This window comes from Aplysia californica, unplaced genomic scaffold, assembly GCF_000002075.1.
Source record: "Aplysia californica isolate F4 #8 unplaced genomic scaffold, AplCal3.0 scaffold00158, whole genome shotgun sequence".
NCBI lineage: Eukaryota > Metazoa > Mollusca > Gastropoda > Aplysiida > Aplysiidae > Aplysia > Aplysia californica.
The window spans coordinates 1020233-1031132 of record NW_004797428.1 but is presented as its reverse complement, the minus strand read 5'-3'; the positions used below and the strand labels follow the sequence as shown (position 1 = coordinate 1031132).

Here is a 10900-nt window from a genome sequence, read left to right as displayed (position 1 = left end):
GCCGTCGTTGTTCCCAGCAGAATTTTGAATTTTATGAAGGCCATTGGCCTTTATGGCAAATTGTAAAGTAAAATTGTACTAGACGTCTACATTGTCATGTATTACAAATTTTTATGTTAACTAGAAACATTGTTTTACATTGAAAATATATGTATATTTACACTGATTTTTTAACATTTTAAGATTTAACTACTGACCCGAGCCAGCCGTACAGCGAACTGTTGTGAACAAGACCAACTTTGTTTCGCGCGCTCATATGACCTTACGCAGTTGCGAGCACCGTAAAACCCTATACTACTAACCTTAGCGTACAAGAAAGGTTTCTTGTACGCTAAGGTCACTGCTTAAGCCCCGCCCTCTTTCCACCCCTCCCGCCGCCACTGATCACCAGAGCCACACGACTTGCCACAGTTATATCTTTTCCTTTCCTTAGTGCGGTCCAAAATTCGTGGTGCAACTTATCCTCCAATATCTCTTAAACACGTGAATCAGTGTCATCCATACTTTGAACAGCCGTTTGTATCAATTTGTCTGAACTAAATAATATAACTGTTCCAGAACAATTGGGGCTAGATTTAAAAACTTTTTTTCATAGATTTATATGAAATACTTGAAATCTCTGTCACACGTAAAATGTTGTTGTTCACAGCACTTCCTGCTTCTCGCAAACGTTTTGATTACGCATATGGCCTACGTCACAGCTCATCAATGATACTTTTCACTTCTAAAACTTGTTACAAGAAATTATTTTTTATAGTGAACGCAGTTTTTGCTCTAATGTTTCTCAAAACATGCGTTCAATAAGCATAATGTCCCGATTAGAAAAACATGACGGACTTGCTAGTAAAAGCAATATTGCCCCAATTAAAAGTCTGTAGAAACCACCCGCTTGGATTTTTCATTATTGTAATAAGGAATTTTCTATAGTACAGCTAGCAGGTGTTTACAAAAATGTTGATGTGTTAAGACAAATTGATACAAACCACTGTGCACAAATTGGAGAACCTATGTTCGATAGTTGAAGAGATATTTCACAATAAGTTGCGCCACGAATTTTTGACCGCACTATAAAGTCGTGGAGGGGTGTCTTTGATAAGTCGTGGTGTGGTGTCTGTCAATTTGATATCTATCGTGTTGTCATCAAGTTTGTTTTTTTTTAATTTAACTTTCTGCAGGTGCGTTCCGTGATTTCTTCAGAGGGTTTGACGGGCGTTCTGCCTCGGAGGTGTCTGTCAATTTGATATCTATCGTGTTGTCATCAAGTTTTTGTTGTTTTTTTAACTTTCTGCAGGTGCGTTCCGTGATTTCTTCGGAGGGTTTGACGAAGCGTTCTACCTCGGAGGTGGCCTCATGTTGGTGGCTGGTTTCCTCATGGTGGTAGGGAACTGCTTCCTGCATTTCTCCAGGAAGGGAGAGAAAGAGTCGGTGGTGGACGCTGGCAGCCAGGCTGCAGGACCTGGAGATGTGGCAGGTAAACTAAGGGGGAGAAATGTGGAGAAATAAGTCAATATAATGATTTGAAATAAAACGCTTCTTCTTTCCTATCAAACATTTTTCGTCCTTATCTCCCCTTTTTCTTTTTTATGTTTGTTACTCTCTTGTAACACCTCTATTCTTCTGGTGCTCATATGACCTTATGCAGTTGCAAGCGCCATAAAACCTCTACTAAAACGAAAATAAAACGAACGGATGCGAAAGGTTTTGTTAAACAAATCTTAATTGTGTTGCGCAATCTTCTTGTTCTTATTTGGAATATTATTTTCTCTCAGCCTGACGTGTTGGTCTGCCTTTGCTTTGCAATGACTTTCATTGTGTTTTCTTCTTCTTCTTCTTCTTCTTCTTGTTCTTGTTCTTCTTCTTCTTCTTCTTCTTCTTCTTCTTCTTCTTCTTCTTCTTCTTCTTCAGGCACCCATGTCTGAAAAATTATTTCAATGTGTCTTCTATTTACAGATTAAAAAGCAGACTCTGGCCGATATCTGAAAAAAAGCAGACTCTTTCAAGTGTCTCAAGGATTATTTCAATGTCTTCTATTTTTACAGATTAACAAGCAGATTTGGTGTGTCTGGACCATCACTTCAGCGGTCGCTCGTGTGTCCTGAGTCAGAGATGGCCGGAGGGAAACCTGAGACTGAGAGGAGCTCATCAGAGGTGGATGCCATTGGTCCGTTACAAGAACTTCACTCATGTCCCCGCAGCTGATTGGTTGATGATATTGTCCCAGCAGCTGATTGGTTGATGATATTGTCCCAGCAGCTGATTGGTTGATGATATTGTCCCAGCAGGTGATTGGTTGATGATATTGTCCCTGCAGCTGATTGGTTGATGATATTGTGCTTGCAATTGATTAGTTGAGCTTTTGACTGATGATACTGTTATGGTCAAAGTTGATTGGCTGTCAAAGTTGATTAGCTGATGTTGTTACAGTTGATCGATTGAGCAGTTGACTGACTTATCATGTTGTTATTGTTATGGTTGACTGACTGACAAATGGCTGTGATCAAGGCATTCCTCACTTCCAGCATGTTGTTGTCCCCTTAACTCCTGCAAAGGTGTAATATTGACAGACTTTCTACAGTTTCACCTTGGATGCTTTCCTTTTATTTACGGCAGCTTTGTTTCGCTAGCCGTTCCTTCTACCCCATTTCTGTATGGGAATTTATTTCTTTTGTTTTCATGTTTCCATAGTACAACTAGTAATGTGTAGACTTTTTAAAAATCCTTCCATGGCAATGACATGCCATTATATTGCACTACAAAAATCTCAAATTGTCCCAAGCCTGAGATGACCTGATGAAGCTTTACTCAAGTACTAAGTACAAAAGTTGACATGACCACTGTTTTTACTTTTTAAAACTATTTACGCCAGGAGTTATTTTCCACGATTTTACAGAATTTTTTTCTTGATCTCACGAAATCCGTAACAGGGTACACATGTAAAATATTCATAAAATGGCTAAATCTGTGGCAAAGCGAAAGAGAAAGTAGTTTATTTATTTTTCTAACACTTCCGGGTCAAAAATAAACCTACTCGGATTCATAAAAGATTGCATTCGCTATTTACAGCCCTCACATCCATATAAGGCCCAAGTAATGCTGGAGTCCTTGAATCCTCAGGCGCGGCCAATTCTGATTGTGTTTACAATTTTCTGCAGATATTTTAAAAATCTCTTTTTGGTTTGAAGTTTTAGAAGATTACATGAGATAGAATATAATTAGATAGCACTATATATATTTTTTTTTTTTTAATATGTAGCCGATTTTGAGGTGGGCATGGCCTTGTGAGAGAAATAAACTTTTTAAAAAATATTATGCAGCTGGGTGTGGTGGAAGGAGAATTCGTGCCAGAAATATATATGCTTCTGGGGCTGTAAGAGTTAATGTTTTATTCTCTTGTTAACAAAACAAAACTGTGTTAATGTATTGTTTGCCATGTCACTGTCTTTTAATACTTGTTGTCATTGTTGGAAAGAATAACGCAGGCATTAATAGAAGCGGTTGTGATTCTTAATCAAGTACGATTGATTTTGAAGACGTTTACCATGCTTTATGTAGGAGAGCAAGGGTGCCGCCAAGTTATCTAAAAACCTCAAAACTTAACAGCAGATAGCAGCTTTGAGAATAACAGAGTGGTAATCTTTTTTGTGTGAGAAATTGTTCTATCTGTTAATCTGAAATGCTGCAGATTTAAGTTGTATCCCTTAATGTTTTAAGTGTAGTTTACTATATATATGTACACACTTTCTTTATTATATACTACAGTAGAAGCTGCCTAAGACAGATGGCCACCCATCGTTGAGGAGAAAAATGTCTGTCTTAGACAGGTGGCTGTCTTACACAGTGTCATTGTCGTAGTGTGAAATGTACGCAAGTGGGGAACTGGGAAGTGGCTGTTTGTGCAGGTGATTGTCTTATACATGTGGCTGTCTTATACATGTGGCTGTCTTATACAGGTGATTGTCTTATACATGTGGCTGTCTTATACAGGTGATTGTCTTATACAGGTGATTGTCTTTTACAGGTGGCCATTATAGCAGGTTCGACTATATAGTATATATAATATATGTGCAGGATTATGAATCATATTGAACAAATGATAAGAGAATGACAACCATAATTAATTCTGTAGTTGTGTGTGAGCTCTTCTAGACAGCATTGTTACCCGTACCAAAGATACTTCGGATTCACGGATAAGCAGAAAGCTTTTATACATAACTTATTAATCATTGTTGACTAGTATTAGTAGTATTGAACAAGGAATGTAAGCACACATATTTTTGACACGTCATAACTCAAGTCAAAATTGTAAGATCACAACCAACAACTGTTAGCTCTGACATGACAATTGCCTATTTCTACTACGACATCCGACAGTTGTAGCGCTCAAGGTGGAATGGTTTTGAAGTACAGAGAAGGGACAAACTTCATTATGAGTCACAGCTGGTTATTCAGAATACAACGTCACCGGACAAGGTGGTTGGGTGCCAACTGAAGTATGATGAATACATAGCTGCTGTTAACTGTAGGGTCCCATCATGCATCACTGTTCAACCTGGCGTATGGCAGTGTCTTACACTGAGTAGCCAATATATGGAATTATGTTATATATATCTGCAGTCTATGTTTATCATGATCATGTGAATTTGAGCGCTAATTTGTAAGTGCGCTTTGACGATATTGTTTCTTTAGAAAGAGATCTCATATCTATTTCTTTTACAAAGGTAAACCAGTAAATGGCTTGTGTTCAGGGGGGGGGGGGATTCTGAACTTTCCGTTTTGATTCATGCTATGGAAACGAAGTTAGATCTGTTCCAGCCAATTTGTACCACATAACGTTCCTCAGAAGAATTTACTTAAGTGTGCAAAATGTGCGTCTATCTGAGCCTGTGGATACCTTAAACTTTTATGTACTATTATTACCCAGACACACTTATGCACACACAAACACATACAGAGACACGCGTACACATGTTTTATTTTAATATGCCCGAAGGGCTCCATGTCAATGAAACCCACAATGGTTTTCCCTTCTCAGTATTCTGGCTCTGAGGTGCACCAGATGAATTTATTTTTCTCATCTTAAAACTCGTCTTCAACTTTTTACTTCCCATGAATCCAAAATATTTGTTTTGCTCAAACTGAGCTGTTCATTGGAATCATATTTCCCCACAGCTTTTTTTTTCATGTTTCGAGAATCAAAGTTTTGTATAGTGGACTTTGTACTGGAGCCCTTCATCCGTTGTTTTATTTTTTATTTGCATCTACTTTTATAGAGTTGTGCCATGTGGACATTGTTATATTGTCTTAGGCATTGCTAACCATGAGAAACTTTGTTTTACTTATATATATATTATTATATATATATTATTGTATACATATATATATAGATCAATATATATATATGTATTATTGTATACATATATATATATTATTATAATATATATATATATTACAATATTGCATTATACTTACTTTTTTTTTCTTGACGCACAACTTGGAAATATGTTTCCGTGTTTATTGGAATGGCACATTTTGTCACACTTCTATACTTTTTGTTTCTACTTGTGTATATATTTTTTACAAATGAGTCAGATGCGGATGGTTGTTACTCTTTTGTAACACCTGTAATCTTCAGCACTTCCATGACCTTATTGTGTTAAAAGTGCTGTAAAACTCTTACTTAAAACTTAAACTAAAAAAAAAAAGGTCGGTTTGTGTGATGGCCTTGTTTTGTTCTACTTTAAATTCCTTTCACTTTCAGGGCCATCCCATTGACAATGAATCCGCAGTGATATAGAGGTGAAGACATGCTGAAGGAAACGCTAGGCCTTGATGGAACCATTTCTTTCTTGTTTGTTTGTTTGTTTGTTGTTCCTTTCTTTTTATCTTTCTTTCTTTCTTGTTTGTTTTTTTCTTTCTCTCTTTCTCTTTTTTTTTTTTGTCTATGTGCATTTGTGTGAGAGGCTACCTTCCTCTGACTAAAAAAACCCAACCCAAACAAACAAATAAAATGGCTCTCTCTATCGCTGTTTAGCTTTTCTTTTCGCCAGGTCATCATGCCTGTGTTACGTGCGTGGTGACTATATAGTTTCATTATCACGGAATGGCCCTTTAGGTGATCACTTTACAGAAAGTTTTCAAGTATTTGTTCATGTACACATTTTCAATGTCAAATATATTTAGACAGAGAGAGATTTTTTAATGACTTCTCCTCTCCCCAGACTCAACACTCACTTGATGTGTGTCACGACGTGATGGAATCAGGCGCTCGGCAATTTTGGGGCATATGGGGTTATTAATATCAACTGAAGGAGGTCAGGGTCGTCTAGTTTCAGAAGTAGAAGTAATGAGAAATTGCCACAGAAGTTTGGTAATTTCCATAGCTTGAGAAGTCCTTGGAAACTGAAAATTTACATTATGTTTGGTGTTATTGTGGAGAGATGTTATGTTTGGTGTTATTGTGGAGAGATGTTATGTTTGGTGTTATTGTGGAGGGATGTTATGTTTGGTGTTATTGTGGAGGGATGTTATGTTTGGTGTTATTGTGGAGGGATGTTATGTTTGGTGTTATTGTGGAGGGATGTTATGTTTTGTGTTATTATGGAGGGATGTTATGTTTGGTGTTATTGTGGAGGGAGTTATGTTTGGTGTTATTGTGGAGGGGTGTTATGTTTGGAGGGCTATTACGTTATCCTAAATGACAAATAAAGGGGCATTAAACTCTTGCCACATCATACCTCAGCACCCCGCCCCCACACTCTCACTTTTATGGAGTCACAATCTCACTATTATGGAGTCTATGACCATTCCAAAACTGCCAATAGATCTTAGCTACGCTGCAGATGTAGAATTGATACGGTTCATTTGTATGATATGCACGTGTTGCAGAAAGATAGATTTTATATGTGGACATTTTGTTTATTTGTGTGCATCATCGTCTTTGCCTTTCTCATCCTGAGTCAGGATATAACATAGGTTGCCGACAAATATTTTCCACTTTCCCTTTTATCTCGAGCTAGTTTCTTGACATTATTCCATGACTTTCTACTCTTCTGTACGTCGTATTTATTTGTATTGCCTGATAGTGGGCGGTTGGCGGGTGCTCTGGTGTAGTTTACTTCTTCTTTCCTATCAAACGTCTATCGTCTTTATCTCCCCTCCTTCTTTTTTGTGGTTGTTACTCTCTTGTAACACCTCTTATCTTCGGCACTTATATGACCTTATTGTGTTGCAAGTGCCGTAAAACACTTACTAAAACAATCGCCTGATATAAGTTTTGTAGTATTAGCATTTGTTATCGCTGAGACAAATCTTCAGATATCCACGCACAAGAAGTGTCTATCGTTGACACAATGTTTAGGTGGCTGGTCACCTTTGTGTGTCCTTGACCAAGACACGATAACTCTAGCTAAAAAAACAGGACGCTGCACTGTGGCAACCAGCAATAGCATGTTTACAGTCTATATCGATGTGACATTGTGGATTAAAGAACATTGATATAATTATTGTATGTATTAATCTGTTTATCTATGTATGAATGTTATTGTAAACCAAATCTTCCTACAAAGATCAATAAAAGTGGAATATATGGTATATATCTGACGTATTCAGATGCTGCCATTTTACATACGGTGCTCATTAGAGGTTCGGTTTGGTTTCTCGTGACTTCAGCACGCGCCATAAATAGACCTCTGCCTCAAACCGATCACCTGACTAGCAGTCTTGGAAACAAACGGGTTTCTTTTTTAAGGTCATCCTTGGTTTCATTTGGTTTGTGCCACAATGGTAGCTTTTCTCCCTCCATGGAGGAAAATCTGGCTAGCCTTTACGGCCGAACGAAGCCGAACCGAATCGAACCGATCTTGCTAATGGGCGCCAGGTATTTTAATCAAATTTTTTGCATTTTGAGTAAGGAGGAGTGATATTGTAAACTCACAGTACAGTTCAACACTACCATTGTAGTGTAATCAAAAGACTTGTTGGTTTGAAAAATGTTATGTTTTGTTTGCTGGAGTATTTTTTAAATGTTTATGCGTTCCCATTGCAAAAAGATACTGAGAATATTCCAGAAAGTAGGAATTGTTTATGCTTTTGCTGTTGTCGTCTTACTACTTTATTGATGGTTCATAAGCTGATACCCATTATAGGTGCATAGAATGAGAGAAGCCTAAATGTGAAAGAACATTTGTGTGCTTAAAAATGTTTGTTTGCAATATTGTGCCCATGTATGGGCGATTTGGTTAACTTAATTTTTTAATGTAAAAAATTAACTTAAGTGAATCACCCATCCATGTACAAATTTTAGATGCCTGTGCCTTCTAGTTTTGCCTTAGTTATTTTTTTATGATTCATTTAAGTTTTTTTGTGTGTGTTGGTTTTTTTAGTACTTAGATACCTAAACTATGGCTCTTATATGACCTATTTGACAATGACTATTTTTATTCATCTCCCAGGGAGAAATTTGTCTTGGTCGTTTACAATGGCAGTGGTGTTACAAAGGTCAGGTGCATACACACAAGTGCATTAAAACTTTTTAAACTAAAACCAAACTCAAGGATTAACACTCAGGTTCGATTTCTGTGGTATCCAAGAGTGTAAAAGCCAAGGAACATGACACATGAAATGGTGTCGATATAGCAGCCGTGAGCCAGTTGCCGTAAAAAATTACATCATCCAGTTAAAAGAACTGGATAGGCTTAGTTTGTAGACAATTTCCATCAATATTTATGGTGCTTTTTTTTGCTTTTGTTTGAGATAGTAAGATTTAATTTTTTGATTGTTTCTTTGCCTCTGTCTGCTATCATTTTATGTTTTGTAACGGTTATTTTGTCTCCTATGGCTTCAGAAGAGTTCACTTGTCTATGTCCTTCTCGGTTCTTGTGTGCGTGCTAAACGATTTTGACGTTTTATTACAGTATGATTGTGGTGCTACTTCAGCAACTGTATGTTTATATGTGTACATAATAGTAATAGTGTACGTTATAATTATATATAGCGATTATTGAGAATTTCACTAATATAGCAAATAAAGCACACATCTATGCTCTATGCGCTTTGCAACTATTGTTTCAACCACATATTGTTTTGAATGACTTTGAGTTCACCAGACAAGGGTAATTATTATGTTTGTAATGTTTGGAACAGATGATCAGATGTTTAAGGTGGGGTGAATAAGTGACAATGTACTATATATACTTCTCTGCTGTATGATGAAGGGACAAGGCGAAAATAACTAGAATAAGAAAAATTGCTTTTTTAATATGTAGCAGGTGTCCGTGCTCAATAGACAGGCTCTGTGAGCTTCGCGTCGGTGCCACTTATTCTGTCCATCACTCTACTATGAACGGTACCGTATAAAGATTGTAGAACCCATTTGTACTATACAAATGCTGTTTATTATTATTTATTATTATATTATTATTATCATTATTATTATTATTATAATTATTATCTTGTTGATAGTATTGATGTGCTGGTAAATAATATGAATTAATAAGATGTATATTTCGATTTTCTTTTTAGTCAGAACACGTTTAATGTTACTGTTGTACGTTGTACTGTATTGTAAAGCGCTCAGAGCCTGTGTGCTTTAATCGGGGTTGTGCGCTATATAAATGTCATTTTTTATTATCATTATTATTATTAAATGTTATCCATTTGTCACAACATTCTCAGCACAAGATGTTCCTTCATCCTCTCCCAACTTAAATCTTTTTCCTAAAAGAGAGAGGAACAAAAGTTATGATATGTCACCTCAGAAAAAAAAAGGCAAACTAGCAGCAAGCTAATCAACCCTTTTGAGAGAAAAATGAGTCACTCGAATTGTTTTATACTCATCCCAAAAAGCAGGGTCTAACGGAATTCTTCGTTCTTTTTTTTTTTTTTTTTTTCATTTGTTCTTTTGTTTTGTTTTGTTCTTTTTTTTGGAACTGCGACATAATGCTTGATTTTACTCTCCATCTAGAGGGCGTTATAAAACTGTAACTTTTTACAGACAACCGGGGAACATCCGAGTCAACAAAGTACCAACTATATTTGTCCTCCTTTTGATCAGCTTGCAGTGAATTTGTATTTTGATCAGAGCTCACATGACCACATACTCCACATAACCTCCATGAGTTCAGTCCCTTTTTTAAAAAAGTTTTGCGCGTTGTTTAGTGTTTCTCACAATACAAGCTAATGCTTCTAAGATTCTTGTACATGTACGTGGTTAGCCTGGGAATCTGTGGAAATTTTATTGAGTCATGACACCTTGGCATTGCATTGTTTTCTATGTCTGTTTTTTTTTAGTTTTTGTGAAATATAATTAATATATTTTATAAAAGCATTAAAAATGTTTTGACATTTCACTGTTTTTTTGTGTCTCTTTTTTAAATTGTGATGGAATAAATCATGTAATTGATGAGAACATTAAAATGTTTTAATTTGACTTCAAGTATATTTGCAACTGTCATGTGTTTATTTTATCCTTACCTTTGTTTTTGTGGGGCTATGCCGCAGTGGCTGTTATAAAGCTAGAAAACTGATTTGAAATGGCAAACTGGTGTCTGTGGTGTAGCGGACCCTCAGGCTTTTTACTGTCCCACACAGGAGACCAGAGTTTGATTCCGGAGTAAGGAGAATTTTGATTATCTGAAGCTTTCTGCTGGGATGTTGTATATCCCTCTCACCCTGGATTGGCCCCCTCAGGCATGGCTGAAACCCACCTTCAAAATGATCTAAATCAGGAGAAGGCACTTTAAAAATGATATAAACTTATCAATACAGGGTAGGCCCTACTTGTGTTGATTCGGGGCATTAAAAAATGTTTAAATAAAATGGCCAGGACATAAATAAAGCAGGGCTGTCCACCAATACGAGTTCTGCAAAATTGTTACGATTTTTTTTCACTTTTACAAAAATA

The 10900-nt window shown here is 36.6% G+C and overlaps 1 protein-coding gene across 1 annotated transcript in view; it reads left to right on the top strand.

Annotated features, from left to right (window-relative positions):
* Positions 1–3947, top strand: part of LOC101846424 (monocarboxylate transporter 12-B) — a 32418-nt gene extending 28471 nt beyond the window's left edge. The window contains exons 9-10 of the mRNA XM_013082097.2: positions 1292–1471; positions 2040–3947. Of these exons, the coding sequence (XP_012937551.2) occupies positions 1292–1471; positions 2040–2044 (185 nt within the window). The 3' untranslated portion in view covers positions 2045–3947. The remainder of the gene's footprint in view (positions 1–1291; positions 1472–2039) is intronic.
* The last annotated feature ends 6953 nt before the right edge of the window (positions 3948–10900 follow it).